The 14,878-nt window shown below is 36.7% G+C and overlaps 1 protein-coding gene across 3 annotated transcripts in view; it reads right to left on the bottom strand.

Annotated features, from left to right (window-relative positions):
* Positions 1–6,783: 6,783 nt before the first annotated feature.
* Positions 6,784–14,878, bottom strand: part of HYCC1 (hyccin PI4KA lipid kinase complex subunit 1) — a 73,770-nt gene continuing 65,675 nt past the window's right edge. For 2 of the 3 annotated variants that reach the window (XM_005549996.5, XM_074035360.1), the window contains one exon: positions 6,784–11,833. In XM_005549996.5, the coding sequence (XP_005550053.1) occupies positions 11,259–11,833 (575 nt within the window). In that variant the 3' untranslated portion in view covers positions 6,784–11,258. Of the gene's footprint in view, positions 11,834–12,621; positions 12,918–14,878 lie in introns of all 3 variants that reach the window. The other variant, XM_005549998.5, reaches the window with a different exon arrangement.

Genomic DNA, 14,878 nt, shown 5'->3' with positions numbered 1-14,878 from the left:
CAGGAATTCAGCATAAACCATGTTGTTTATATAATTTACAGAGTAAACCCCCTTATCAGTTAGGGAATGGTGGGAACATTCCGGTAATCAAAGTTCCCAGACGCTAGCCAAAGCTCAGCTTTAAAATCAGGGCTAAGGATAGCATCTCAGCCTGTTATGTTGACTCTTCTCTGCACACCTTCTCTCTGGTATTTTGTCTTCTAGAGTCCTGTTTAGCTGAAATTTCTTCAATGGCTTCAAATAGAGGTTTTAAGCAATTTTATCCAAAGTTGCTTGTTGTTCTCGATGAGTGTTGCTCTGCTGTAGAAGTGTCTGGTTATTTTTCTTTTCTCTTGTGAAGACTGCATTTGAAAAATTGTAGAACTTGAGGCTTATGATGGGTTTTTTTCCTCCTTCATGGAGCATTTGTTTATCACCAAGCATTTAAGGGATTATTTTAATCTGATTTCAGGAATTGGGATGGTTTGAATCCGTGCTGAATTCCCTGTGTATGAGGGAGAGTTGATGCACTTTCGATTCGCTCTTACTCCTATGGTGCAGCTTTTTTGGGACCCAGCCCAAAGCATGGAAATTTCCTAAGCCCTCTTTTATGACTTGGCAGGCACTGGTATTCAGTTTTTGTCCTCCTAATATCCTGGAGCAGTAAGAAGTACGGCTTATCCCCTTAAATGCTTCTTCTAGAATCAGCCAATACCTCCGGAAAGAAGTTGTGCCAATTCTTGCCTCTCTAGATTTTCATGTTTAATTATTTAGAGACAGAGTCTTGCTCTGTTGCCCAGGCTGGAGTGCAGTGGTGCTATCTCGGCTCACTGCAACCTCCACTTCCCAGGTTCAAGCGATTCTCCTGCCTCAGCCTCCTGAGTAGCTGGGATTACAGGCATGGGCTACCATGCCTGGCCTTTTTTTTTTTTTTTTTTTTTTTTTTGGTATTTTTAGTAGAAACAGGCTTTCACCATGTTGGCCAGGCTGGTCTCGAACTTCTGACCTCGGGTGATCCGCCCACCTCGGCTTCCCAAAGTGCTGGGATTACAGGCATGAGCCACCACGCCTGGCCTAGATTTTCATGTTTTAAAGAGTTTTTGCTAGATTATCTAGTTGCCAATGGAGATTTTGATGTTAATTACCTAGTCTCCCATGACTGAAAATGTAATTCTACCTCTACCTCACTTATTACATTGTAAAATAAGTTTCTTAGAAGCAATATTTTGGGGAAAATCATAATGGTGAACAGGAAGCTTAGTATTGCACACAGAAGCATGGTGCTTCGGGAAGGCAAACCTAAACCCAGATTCAGAGTAAGGCTCTATTCCATGAGGACAAATAGTTGTCTCTTCATGAAAGAAAATATTTGATATAATCAATCTGCCACTATCTGGTCACCCTCAGATGTTATATCTTAGGATGGGCACTGCTGCTGGCCAATTTGGCTCTGGGCAGTAATAAAGACAGCCATGATGAAAGGAGGCCTTTATTGTTGAAGTCCATGTGTAGCCCTATCCTTCCAGTATAGCAGCTTTGCTCATAAACTGGTTGAACAAGGGCTAGAATACCAAAGAGATTTACTGATATCCTCAAAGTCATCCTGACCATCTGATTATTTAGCACCTCCTTCACCATAGGGCCTTTGTTTAATATGTTTGTAGGAAACAATTATTCTTGCATTTTGAGCCTATTTTAAGAAGTCCAATATGTTTAGCTCCCATTTTTTATCACTCATCCTCCAATCTTATTATGTTCATGTTTCCAGTCACCTGGCCAGGTATAAATGGTGATCTGTACTTTTGGTGCAAAGCAGACTAGAAATAGTGCTCATATTTATTCTCACTGGAAAAAGTTCATTTCCTCACTGTCCTCCAGAACTATCTCTGAGTGAAGCTGAAACACTGTAGACTATGTTGAGCTAGTATCAGCATGCTGTGCAATACTGCTTGTATAATCAGTCTCAATTTTACCCGCTTCAGGGAACTGGGAAATGTATATTATTTCCTGTTGTACATGTATTCATGGGTTTGCTCGCTTGTTTGGTTTGTCCTTCTTTTTTTTTTTTTTTTTTTTTGAGACGGAGTCTGGCTCTGTTGCCCAGGCTGGAGTGCAGTGGCGCGATCTCAGCTCACTGCAAGCTCCGCCTCCCGGGTTCACGCCATTCTCCTGCCTCAGCCTCCAGAGTAGCTGGGACTACAGGCGCCGCCACCACGCCCGGCTAGTTTTTTTGTGTTTTTAGTAGAGACGGGGTTTCACCGTGTTAGCCAGGATGGTCTCGATCTCCTGACCTCGTGATCCGCCCGCCACGGCCTCCCAAAGTGCTGGGATTACAGGCGTGAGCCACCGCGCCTGGCTGGTTTGTCCTTCTTTCAAACATATCTTGCCTCGTCAAATTCAACTTGGTGGATATAAATGAATTAAAAGGCTTAAGGAAAGGATAAATATTGAAACAAAAGTCTTAAACTAGAAGGGAAACTAGAGGGGAATTAGAATAGAAGAAGAAAAAGTGGTGATGCTCTTCCAGAGGGTTTCATTTCAAGGGATTTGGAGATGAAAATGTTTGTAGAAAATGACACAGCACAGCAGGCAACACAGTAGTAGAAATATGTTGGCTAAATGAAGAGAGTAAAAGTTTAAAAATAAATGCACGACAGGCCTCAGTAGGTAGTAGTGGATCGAGGATACAAAAGTTAAATATACTTGTAGTTTCCACAAAAGGAAGCAAGTGAGACAAGGAGTGAGAACTCACAGTGTTGAAGTTAGGCCTTTCCTACATTGTTTTCTGATTAGTCCAGATGCCATTCATACTCACCACAAATATACAGGAGTGAATAATAAATGTCAAACATTAGCCCAGAAAATTCTTCACACCATTCATACTCTAACTAAAGAGAAATGTGATGCATAATTTACTTCTCAAAAAACTTTTATGCAGGCACGCGTAAAATAATCAAAAGTTTTACAACCTTCATCTTCATCTCCATGAAGAATATTAGAGAATAAAAGGAGTTTCAAAGACTTCTATTGAATGGAAGAGAAGCAACAGTCTCTCCTATGCTGTCACTGATTTCCTGGATTTGATTTATATTCTATCTAGTAAAACAAATCTTTATTCACCATTACGTAGTAGTTATATTATATTCCCACAGGGCTGTGTTCTAGTGAGGGAGACAGATATAAGACAGACAAGCCACAGCACAGTGTGATGTGGATTATATTAGAACACTTCACAAGTGTGAACCAAGTGTTATAGAGGTCAAGAAGCTTCAAAAGAAATCTTTGAGATCTTCAGCAGAACACTAAAAAGTCACCAAAGATCCATCAATTGTTGGGGCTCCAGTGGTACAAGCAGTTAGCATGCAGTACTTATGACCTGTCAATTGCTGTACACATAATATTGACTTACAATCTTTGAACAGAGAGAACTAACAAAAGCAAACTGAATCTATCAGTGTCAGCACAGCTTGGATAAGACTGTAGCCCATGTATGTCAACATAACTTAGTTGTTTATTCCAGGAAATCTTTGCCCAGAAAAGATAAGATTATAAACAAAACAAAGCAAATAAAAACAAGAACAACTCCTATTTTTTTGTTGTTGTTTGTCGAGGAAATTCCTAAGGTTGAAAACAATTCCTACAGGTGAAGCCCTGCTCACTTGGGCAAACAGCTTGTTTCTTAAACAACAGTTGACTTACCAGGAATCTTCAAGACCCTTGCTTGCTGTGTCCACTAATCCTGAACTATCAACTTTGCTAATCCCAATCATTTCCCTGCCTTGACAGACATACCTTAAACCATTTGAACATAGATCCCAAAGCCCTACCAATAATCTTACTTTCTTGTTCTGACACACAGTTAATCAAATGAAGGTGGTACTTTCTCTTACCACAATAAGTCCTATTATTTAATTGTGCTTTATTAACAGGTCATCTGATATTTGGGAAGTTCAACAAGGATTTTTTAAAAGGCTTGCTCATTTAATTGGTGTGTACTCCTGTACGGTAAAATCATTTTTCTATGTCAGGCCAATTCACCTTCATTAACAGGTCTATGTTGATAATGTTAATCAACTGGCTTTATCTTAGGTAGGCCTCATTTAAAATACAAGATCTCTTCAAGAAGTTTGCCCTTTCTAACTACAATCCACTACCAGATATCCAATTCATTGCTGTCAGCTACTAGACTATATTTTACATTTGTATAAGCCATCAACTGAGGAACCTGTTAGAAATACAGGTTTCCATGTTTTACTCACAGTGATTCTGATTCAGGGAAATTAGCACAAAGCCCAGGAATCTCCATTTAAAAAAAAAATTTCCTAATGCAGGCTGTCTTTAGACCATACTTTGAGACACAATGCTCTCCTCCCCGATACTAGCAAACATAAGTGTGTATTATACACATACACACACTCATATTTAACTACTGCACACATTTACAAAGCAAGTGGGATCATACAATATATAATCAGTCTAAATCATCACATACAGATCTGCATTCTTTTTAATGGCTACATCATATTCCACTATATGTATGTACCATAATTTATCTATTCCTCTAATAATAGACATTTAGATTTGCTGGCTTGTTTTTGCTATTACAAGCAATGCTGCAATGAATACCTTGCATGCTTATGTTTATGTATTTGTGCTACATTTTCAGTAGAATACAGAGAATGAAATATAGAAGAGTAGTAAGATTGCTGTTTCAGAGGGTATGAGGTGCACTTTAAAGTCTGATAGATCCTGTTGAACTGCCCACCAATTCATTTGTACCAATTTACAGTCCTGCTAATCATCTCAGTGACTAATGATTTCCCCATACCAATGTCAATACTAGAATCAATCTTCTTCATCTTTATCAATCTGACAGGAAAAAAAAGAAAGAAATCTTATTTTAATTTGCATTTTACCATGCTTTCACTAACCAGCATTGTTTGACCACTAAAACACAATTATCTCTAATTCTGTAAAATGTATTATGATTTAGTTTTAGCACACTTTGATTTTATCTTACCTTACAACTATCACCTATAAGACAGATGGGGTGAGTGAATTTTAAATACATCTCCATTAGGTAGGATTTAATTAGTACCTTCTTTTACCAAGCGATATAAAAGTGAGAGTCCTAAGATCTGTGTTCAAGGCCTAGTTTTGCCACTCAGCAGCTAGGTGACCTTAGCCAAGTCCTCTACCCTATCGAGAGCTTCAGTTTCCTCTTCTGTAAAATGGGGATTCTATGCACTTTATAGGATGATTTTGAGGATAAGATGATCATTTTAATTACACATATTAGCTGTCACTACTATCACAATAATATAAAGAAAATAATAAAATAACTACAATTGCTTGTAAAAAATCTTTCTTTACAATTATAAAACAGTTATCTTGATATTAACAAAGGTTGTAGGAGGTGAGTCAACTATGTGGACTACTGGAGTTACTGGAAGAGTGCATATTGCATAGGACAAAATACTGCTTACAAAATCACCACTCTGGTTCTCTACAAATACCCTTCTAAGAGTAGTTAAGAACACATTTCCTAAATTACTTAGTTCCTTAGATGAAATGGAATTAACCAAACATATAATCAACTACAAGCCAGGAATTTTTTCAAGGGTCTAATAGGTTCTTTTTTCCTTTTTTTTTTTTTTTTTTTTTGAGATAGAGTCTCACTCTGTTGCCCAGGCTGGAGTACAGTGGCGTGATCTCAGCTCACTGCAGCCTCTGCCTCCCAGATTCAAGCAATTCTCCTGCCTCAGCCTCCTGAGTAGCTGGGACTACAGGTGCCCGCCACCACACCCGGCTAATTTTTGTATTTTTAGTAGAGATGGGGTTTCGCCATGTTGGTCGGATTGGTCTTGAACTCCCGACTTCAGGTGATCCACCCACCTCAGCCTTCCAAAGTGCTGGGATTATAGGTGTGAGCCACCGCGCCCAGCCATAGGTTCTTTTTTCTAAGTGCATGCTATAATGCAATTCATGTAATGCCACTGAGATTTCCTAAAGCCAACAAACAAAATTCTAAAATTGTACTGTTAAAGAAAACACTGAAGACTTTATCCTTGATTCTTTTCCAAAGCTAACATCAACCTAACTCATGTATTCACTAAATGTCTAGATACCTACCATGCACAAAGTCCTATCTAGGTACTAGGGGCATATGATCTCTGTACTCAAAGATATAGACTCTTTCTTCTTCTTCTTCTTTTTTTTTTTCTTTTTAAGAGATAAAATCTCGTTATATTGCCCGAGCTGGTCTCAAATTCCCGGGCTCAAGTGAACCTCCAGAGTAGTCGGGACTACTACTCACCACACCTGGCAATAAAGATTCTAAAGTTAGAAGGACAAAGTGATGTTACCTAAATTTGCCTGTGCTTCTGATATGACAAATAATCCGCCACTGGTGCATGGCCCATAGAGCTCATCTTCATCTTTGGATGAATACGAGTGGACCTGTCATACTCCTCAGCCCTATGACATATAAAGCACAAAGCCAGGAATGAGGTCATTGTCTTATCACTTACCCCCAAAAGCTCTCAATGGCTCAACTCACCTAAGTCTTCCTCCTTTACTCTCTTCCTTCATATCATAACTTCTGCAAATTTTTATAACAATTTTTTAAATGAGTAAACTGATCTGGAAAAAATATTTTTTTCAGTTTTTATTTCAATAAAACAAAAGGCAACACTTGTGGTATAAAGTACTGCATATGGAGAACATTTACGCAAATATACAAAAATTCAAAAAACTAAACTCCAGTTTATTTCCATAGCCTTAAGAAGGGAGGGAACACATAAAAATATCCAAAGTCAGAGTTTATTCTTTAGGAATGTAAACTCTAGGAATACAATTAGAAACAAATATATTTACTATGAAAAGATTAGTATCACCAAATGATTAGAAATAAAGGTAAGAGGTACACAATAAGCTCCATATAAGAGAAAGCAACAATACGTGAAATAAAATCTTGGGTTTATGGTAAAAACTTCCTATTAAGACACAGGTACTCTAAAACTCTACTATAAAAAAAACACAAAAACATCTCCCAAAATGTTCACTGTTAGTTTCTTTAGATATGCACAAGTTACAAAGTATAGAAAACAATATATTTACGCTCTCTGATGAAGAATTTAACAATAGTAAACATAAATCTGAATAAGTCAAAGTACTGAGTATAATTTTATTAAGCAACAAATCTAGAAGTATGAATTCATGCTCATTAAAGGACTAGAGAGTTTTAATTTTTCATACAAAGACTGGGAAGACACTATTATACATTAATTTATATCTCAATGCTTAAAGTACCCATCAAGTTATTTTTCCTTTTAAGTGGTTTTTAAAAAATATTTTTCAGTTACATTATTCAACATATATATATTTCCTTGATGTGCTTCCCTTTAATATAGATTTATTGTGCCTAGACGCAAATGTTAACTGCCTTAAATATTTGTTTAAAATTATGTCTCAGACTACATCTGTTCTCCATAATTCAACAGTTTTAACATTTTAGTTTTATTCTTCCAAAATAGGCAACATCCCTTAAAACTGGGATCATTTTGATCTATTTTGGTTTTAAAAATATATTTCCCTTTAATTCAACTTTTTTAAAAAAAATGAGTAATATTTGCTCAGCAGTTGCTTCACAGTTGAAAAGGGCAATGAAATATTGCTTTTTCAAGCCGGGCGCGGTGGCTCAAGCCTGTAATCCCAGCACTTTGGGAGGCTGAGACGGGCGGATCACAAGGTCAGGAGATCGAGACCATCCTGGCTAACACGGTGAAGCCCCGTCTCTACTAAAAAATACAAAAAAAGCTAGCCGGGCGAGGTGGCGGGCGCCTGTAGTCCCAGCTACTCGGGAAGCTGAGGCAGGAGAATGGCGTGAACCCGGGAGGCGGAGCTTGCAGTGAGCTGAGATCCGGCCACTGCACTCCAGCCCGGGTGACAGAGCGAGACTCCGTCTCAAAAAAAAAAAAAAAAAAGAAATATTGCTTTTTCAAAACAAACTTCAGTCATCATTTAGATGCTGAGAATTCCAACTCTTCAAGTCTAGAGAGCTTGCCTTAAAAATTTCCATAGTGGTATACAAAGGACTCCAGGGTGCTTTCCTGTGGCTTCAGGAAGGGAAGGGAAGACATTTGCCCTGGGTACTCTGGGACAGTCCCTTGAAAAGTCTACTTTGTTTCTCTCCCCACTTGGATTCCAAAAAGCTAGTGCTGGCTCCAATGCCACCAGAATACTCCAGGCCGTTGGGTTTTCAAAAGTGAGAGGTTGGGTGATTTCAAGAATCTATAGAGATTTAAAATGTGCAATGGAGCCACAATTTCTGTTTAGATCCTCTGAAATATGGGGTGCAAGACCCCAATTGTGTGTGGAATCCTTCTCATGATAAAAATATTATTCTGGATACTTAGGAGGTCTGTGACCATCAGCATCTTTATAAGAAAGTGACCTACAAAAGCTACCCCAACTTTAAAATTTGAAAGTTGAGTGGGGAGAAAGTAGTATGGATAATAGTCATTGTTACCATAGTTAAGATTATCCAATTTTCATAATTTCTATAAAAACTTTCAATGTGTAATCCTTATTTGAAATAGTATCAAAGGAACTATAAAAGAATTTTGTTAACGTAACTCCACTCTCCAGAAAATCAATTAGTGCAAATCATTTGAAGCAAAAAATCAGAACCATTTCACTGAGTAAGCCTTCAGAGATTTTTTTAAAAGAATATACAAATGCAAATTTGTTGTGCAGTATATAAAAGGGTGGCACCCCTTTTCATACTTAAAATTTCAGGTATTTGCAGCTCTGATTCCATTTATAGTTAACAAGAAAAATATAAACTGTTACATTTTTTATTGCAAAAATAAGGATCATTAGCAATTTAGAATTCAAATACTTAAGAAGCCATATGTCAATATTATTAAACTAATTAATTAGCTGTCAAAACCAATGAAGATTATAATGACCTAGTGTCTGACACATTTGATCTAGAGCTGTGAGACTACTGGTAGTTCTACATATCAGACAAGTAATTTGTTTGCACTCTGATACTTTCTTCTCATAACAATCACTTGGGAACCTTGTTAAGAATGCAAATTCTAATTTAGTAGACCTAGAGTGGCACTGAAATTCTGCATTTTTAACAAGATACCAGATAATGCCAATCCTACTTACTGGTCCTCAGACCACACAGCTAGCAAAGGTCTAGAAGAATACCCAAATGAGGTTCCATTACAGTGGTAGAACATGAAAATCTGATCTCTCAGCTGTGTCAGCTAACATTTCCTCAAACTTATTCTACAATGTTTCCTAAGCACCTCAACTTGCTTAAAATGCCTATCTTACAAATTAGTTTTTAATAATACCCACACTATTAATAACTATGCACAGGGGAAATTCATTGGTAAAGAATGACAAAAAGACATCTGTAAATTCACAGTGACATTTTACAAATATTTTAAACTGTATACAGGGTTCCCATTAAGTTAATACAATATCAAGTTTCACTGCCTGATTGCCTTACAGTTCTTAACTACAATTTATGGCAACAGATCTTATTCCATTCTGTTACTGGAGCTTAAAAAAAAAAATCAAATTCATTTATGTCAAAAACCACATTGTAATCAGGGCTAATGAATGAAAACCAGTTCATGCTTTTTGAAGAATTCAGTTTAAACTGGTAGCCAAAGCAATTGCGGTCAAAACTATGTTCAGAGTATAAATGCTTTGGCGGCCTTCAAAGCGTACAAATTTTTCACATATCTGAGCTCTGCATAAGCAGGTACAAGAGGAAAACACTAGCATGCTCTCTTGGTGACCACAGAGAGGGACTATGAAGAAGGAAACCGCTGTGTACTCACAGTGAAAGAGCCAACCGGACAGCTCCTTAGGACTTCCTCAACAGTCAACTGACTCAGCCTCAGCCCTGCTCTCTCTCTGAATGATGACTTAAGTACACTTACTTTACAAGGGAACCCCAACGATAGCCAAAAGGAACACTGCTAGCAAACACCAAACTTTTATTTCCATCTAGAGGTCACATACAAATACATACAAGTTTGATTCAACTTCTGCCATATCATCTTTTTTATTTTTAATTTTTAGTTGGGAGGTAACTAAATTGATTATTCTTTTGATATCATACTAAGATATTTTAAATAGGTCTGTTCACAAACAAGAAAGACATTTCTTTTTTTTCATATTTTAAATTTAAGAACACAAACATAAACAACTCTAAATTAGTTAATATATAAATGTCCTTTGTCCATATTTTACTATCTTTATTTTCTTTCATGACATTTTATAGATGAAAAATGCATTTGCATACAAACAATTCCATATTACACAGTGGTATCTTGAGAGCTGTGTTGCAAGATTTACACTGATTTCCAGGAAGTCTTCCAATGACGTATGCTCTGAATTACAGGAGTCCAAACTAACTAGGATTTCTAAAGTCCAGCAGTAGGGTAAATCAGCTTTATGGCCTATTATACCTTAATAATTGAAAGAGATCTTCACCTGCTAAGTCCAAACACTTCAAAACAACACACCTACCAGCAATCTGATTTTTGATATAAAAATGTTTCAGAGATAACAACAGAAATGCCTCTACCCATCCCCTGGAATCATATAATATTCTAGGTACTGGGTTACCAGGCATTTTCCAGTGCTTTGAGCAAATTGTTCTAATCATAAAGATGATCTGCTTACAAATATTTTCATCAGGTGCTTTTCATACACATCATTTTTGTGTTTCCACACGCCTGTTTTTCAGATTGGCTTCCTGACCAGGAGCTGAAGAATTCCTGGAGTTGTGCCTCTGCCCCATCCTCTATAAAACAGTTCCCATACATGGAGACTCCCTTTGACTCTGAAGGTCAAACACACAGCCACCAAAATAGGAGCTATTAAAAACCCAAACCAAAACAAGAAAAACTACCTTATAACCTCACATGAGACATAACCAACTTGATCAGACAACCTGTCAAAATTTATTGTCACTGATAATCTTAGGGCAACAATAACAAATAAGAAGGGGGAAAAAAAAAGACTCAAACCAAGGGGAAAAAATCTTAATCAAGAAATAAAAAAAACCATATTTCAACTTACTGCAACCTAGACAATCTTCCCTTCATAAAGTCAGGGGAGCCTTCAGAATTTAAGACATCAGGGCTCCTGTCAGGAACACGGATGAAAGACCCAGGGTACTTTCACAAAGAAGCAAAGTTGTATTTCTGGGTTCACTGGGTTATGGGAGAAAAATACGTTACTAATTAATCTGTGGACAGAGTAATGCTAATACTAGGAGGTCTCTGCTGACCTGATTGATGCTTCATTGGAAGTTCAGTTCTTTCTGAAACATAAATAAGCTTTTCTTCTTGGAGACTACAAGCTGAAAACCTATTGGCATCTGTCCCAGCCCCACAACCAACAGCAGATGACGGGTTATGTGGGACTGTGACACCACTGACTTGTTCAAAGGATTTACTAAATACAGTCGCTGCAGTCTTAGCCAAACCATGGCTACTAGGCTTAGGTAGGGATTGGCTGGTTGTTAAAGTAAGTCTTTTCAAAGAGAGAAGCTCAAGATTCTCACTTTGGGCTCTCTGAGTTTGTTTTCGAGCAAAGTGATCTTTGCAAGATTCCCCTGTAGTTTCTTTTTCTTTTCCTCCAGTTTTGCTTCCTCCTGACCGTCTCTGGTTCTTTCCTATACTTGTCTTGTTACTACAATTGTGACTACTGTTTGATAAACCCGACTGGCTGGTACTAGACGCAGCCCTGGAATAAAATCCCTCGTCAACTTCAGATATCTCCATCAGTTCTTCTTGACCTGTTAATTCTGTATTTCCTAAACAAAGAAATGACAAAGATTAATTAACATTAAATATTTTAAGCAATCTTTTTAAATGATTAACACCAAATCAGTTATACTTTAAATAAATTAAGCTTTAGCATAATTTTATAAAGCAACAGATTATAGAAAATCAAAGGATAAATCAAAACATTATAAAAACGTGAAAAATAGTTCATTGTAATTAAATGACGGTAATTTATAGTGTATTAAACAATAAGCATGCCATAAACCATACCCCATTATGTTTTTAGAAAGAATTCTCCTATTCATGCAAAAGATAAGAAACAATTAGAAATATTATCACACAGTAAAACTAGGGGTGAACTCTCCTTCAGTAGCAAAGCAGTATAAAATCAAAGCTTTCACCAAGGAACTTTTTAAAAATCCGTATTAGAATACTTTAAAGACTTTTTTAGAAGGTTGCACTCTATACTGTAGATTATTTTATCAAATTCAAAAATCTAGACTATAAATATCACAAGCTCAAATACAAAATTCTATACACATTACCCTTCATATCAAAGATGGCAAAAAGACAAAGCTGAAAAAGTAATTTTAGAACTCCAAACATAAGCAGAAAACTATTTTAGAAGGAATTTTCTGCCTCAGTTTTCATAACAATTTACTAAAAGACAATATAGGTATAATCATTCCAAAGAGCATTAAGAGTCATTGAGAAATGTGGTGCATAATTCATGCATTTGGATTAGATTACATGCAAAATTTTTGTGACTGTGCAACTGCTGCTTAACATGCATCAGTGGCCCTTTGCCTTAAGATACCTTGGAGTGCAGCTATAAAGTGCTCTGCTAAAACTGCACTCTGCCAGATGAGTTTATTCCATCCTCCATCATTTTTCTTACAGATTTTTGCCTCCTGATCTCTGGCAAGCCTTTGCTCTCAGTTCTAGGATCTGTGGCTGTTTCCTGTACACCCTGTATATGCTGAGCATCAATTTCTCCTAGTGTTCTGCCTTTTTCCCCATTCCCGGTTCTCTCTCCGGCCACATTTGTGACACTAATCTCAGGAATGACAAGGATGCCCAATTCAGTAGTATCATTATTGTTGTCAGGTTGCTCTAGAATTGAAGATGATAAGACAAAATGATGGATGAAAACAAAACAAAAATGTGAAATGAGAAAAGCAAAAGACTCAAAACAAAAATTGGATGACTAAATGTTATGAATTAAGCCAAATATTTGCACTGTAGTAATTTCCATAATTTATAATACTCTGATAGCACCAGAGACAATAGGGTCATATTCTTTAATTTTAAATGACAAACAAAAAATTCACAGAGTATCAATTCACGTTCTGCATTTTTTTCACACACACATTTCACATGAAATATGAAAGATAAATTTTCTAATAAATCAAAATAAAATTTGTTTTTAAATTGTTCTTTTTGTGTTCTTTGGGTAATTTTCTAGTGTTTTTAAGATAATATGGTGACCACCTGAATTTATGTCAAGTCTTAGGCAAATGTTCAAGGATCTACAGCCAAAACTTTAGCTTTTGTCAACATTATGAACAAAGCCACGTAGAAGTTCCCCTTGGTACTCTTAAAATTCTAGTTTTTTTACTAGGCTACATTGAGACTGACTTAATAAACCATGATATTTGGGAAAATGCTTATTCACATACGATATCATGGTTAGTAATGCCACAGGTATAGTTTTTGTCTCAGATATATATCATCTATTATTAATAGTAAATATTAATGTGGCTGTGATATAGTTAAGCAGTTGATTTATTCAGACCCATATCAATTTCATAAATTTAGTTCATTACGAGACTGGAGAAAAATAAAAATGGATTTGGAAAAACAAATTGGCTGTCAGCCCTTTATCTGAAAACAGCCATTATAAATGAAACAAAGAAACAAAACTCCTAACTAGTTAATACCTGTAGACATTATTTTATTCTGGTCTTAAATAACAAAGGCATAATGTTATTTAAAGTTGTCAAGGAGTTATTCATGTAAATGGGAAAAAGTAACATAAGTATATCTAGAAGGTGACAGTAGTGAAACAAAGTTCAAAGCAACATAAGACCACGTAAAATAGCATATACTTTTTAAAAACTGTAGACCACAAACCTGCTTACAGGACATCACCTACTATTTTCAAATATTTTTAGTGATAGGATTATCAGACTCCCACTAATGATGCTAAAGGCTGAGAAACAGTAATAGGCAGTAAAAGAACGAAGGCCAGAGCCACATATTCCTGTGGTTCCCTAAGTTAGCTGCACATTGGTATCATCTGTACATCTTTAAAAACTACTGATGCCTGGCTCCAACCCCCAAACATTCTAATTTATAATTAGTGTAAGATATTACCTGGGCATAAGATTTGTAAAAGCCCCAGGTGACTAATGTGTAACAAAGTCTGGGAACCACTGCTCTATTCTGATTTTCCAATTTTAAAAACTTAAGACAAGAGTTGTTACGGGTGCCTTGGATACTCCATACTCAGCAGCAATACGCACTTCTGGGAGCCCCTCCTCAAAGCTTCACGGTGCCTCGCACTGCTGAGCCAACATGCTGGTATAATTATTTCCCCTTAATTAGTGCTTCATAGGCTTTTGACTAAAGGTTCTCTAAAGTTTTTATTTCCTAGATAGGCTGCAGAATGTTGGTGAGGTAGTAGTGCACTGCTGCTTCTGGGTGCTCTCTAATAAAGGTTTAATGCAACTAAAAAGCTCCAACCAAGCCTGTTTCCAATTGCTGACAACTGTCATCCAAGTGAGGGCAAATAAATTCTTATTGAGGTACATGCCAGAGGTCACTGCAACTGAGATAAAATCACCATGGCACTGTGAAGGCCAAGACTTGTTTATTTACATTGTAGAAGCTGTTTCACAAAAGATCTACTGAAGGGATCTTCAGTCCAAAAAAAAAAAAAAAAAAAATCAAACTTCGGAAATTATCCAGACATAAAAAAGGCAATGAATATTAAAATTTAACAAAATTTTAAAACTAAGCATAGGTGGCCTCATAGAATACAGAACAATACTTACATTGAATTGCCCTAAGTC

This window comes from Macaca fascicularis, chromosome 3, assembly GCF_037993035.2.
Source record: "Macaca fascicularis isolate 582-1 chromosome 3, T2T-MFA8v1.1".
NCBI classification, from domain to species: domain Eukaryota; kingdom Metazoa; phylum Chordata; class Mammalia; order Primates; family Cercopithecidae; genus Macaca; species Macaca fascicularis.
Note: the sequence above shows the minus strand (reverse complement) of the source record. Positions and strands in the feature narration are given on the sequence as shown.